This window comes from Metarhizium robertsii, assembly GCF_000187425.2.
Source record: "Metarhizium robertsii ARSEF 23 chromosome Unknown MAA_Scf_3, whole genome shotgun sequence".
Classification (NCBI taxonomy): Eukaryota; Fungi; Ascomycota; class Sordariomycetes; order Hypocreales; family Clavicipitaceae; genus Metarhizium; species Metarhizium robertsii.
In genome coordinates, this window is record NW_011942171.1 from 789,403 (window position 1) to 790,573 (window position 1,171).

The 1,171-nt window shown below is 52.0% G+C and overlaps 1 protein-coding gene across 1 annotated transcript; it reads right to left on the reverse strand.

Moving 5' to 3' along the window:
• Positions 1–220: 220 nt before the first annotated feature.
• Positions 221–757, reverse strand: MAA_00416 (uncharacterized protein; the record flags this gene model as incomplete). Its single annotated transcript, XM_007818414.1, has 1 exon — positions 221–757. One exon carries the CDS (start codon positions 755–757, stop codon positions 221–223), a length of 537 nt encoding a protein of 178 aa, XP_007816605.1.
• Between the last annotated feature and the right edge of the window lie 414 nt (positions 758–1,171).

A 1,171-nucleotide genomic window follows, 5' to 3' on the forward strand; every position in this document is an offset into this window, starting at 1 on the left:
GGCCAGTTACGTACTCCTCCCACTGGCTCCAAGTCCATAGGGCCTATCCCTGACCTAGTGCTGTTGTTTATAGGTACCAGGACACCTCCCCCTATGGCCACCATGGTAAGGGGCTGTTAAGCACTCCTTCCACTGGATCCACGTCCATGGGGGCACCTTTCCTGGCCCTCTTTACAACTTTCCCTGTATTCCTGGTAGTGATCCTATACTATGCTCCCACTCACGCAAGGCCCAGCGCTCTTCTGAACACCTCAAACTTGTCCTTTGGCAGTGCTTTTGTGAGGCCGTCTGCGACTTGTTGGTCTGTTGGGACGAACTGAAGATCAACCTCACCTCTATGCTGCTTCTCTCGGACGAAATGGTGTTGTACATCGATGTGCTTCGTCCTTGCGTGGAACTGAGGATTCCTTGCCAGTGCGATTGCTCCCTGGTTATCCCCATATATAATTGTGGCAGCTGGTGCATGCTCTTCTTCATTTGCTACCTGTAGCTCTGTCAGGAGTCTTCGTAGCCAGATAGCCTCCTTTGTCGCCTGGGTTTGTCCAATATATTCGGCTTCACAAGACGAGAGGGCCGTTGAGGACTGCCGTTTTGACGACCAGCTAATCGCACCACTCCCAAGGTTGAAAACGTAGCCTGAAGTCGACTTCCGTGTCTCACGGTCTCCAGCCCAGTCTGAGTCAGTGAAGCCGGTTAAGGGCTCAATTTCCCCTTCATACACTAGGCATAGGTCGATTGTGGCCTTCAAGTAACGCATGATCCGTTTCACGGCTGCTCGGTGTGCTTCTGTTGGCTTGGCTAGGAATCTGCTGCAATACGACACTGCATATGCTATGTCTGGCCTCGTCCCTAACATGGCATACATTAAGCTTCCGATCGCCTTAGCGTACCATGTCTTGATTTCATCGGTTGGCTCATAGCCCTCTGGTGTTTCAATCTGGTCGGTTCAACCATGGTAGCTGAGGTCATGCCCATCATAAACCCAGTCTCATTGTCACGGCACCAACCTGGCTATGGTCACGTGCCTCTCTGTACTTAGTCTGGACCACGTCCCACCTCCATAGTTTGCCCTCCTCATAGCACAACATAGATCTTCCCTGGCATCCTAGGTCTGTCCCGTGATACTAGGTGAGGCTTGATCCAGGTCGCCACTAACTGTAGTGCTTTGTTC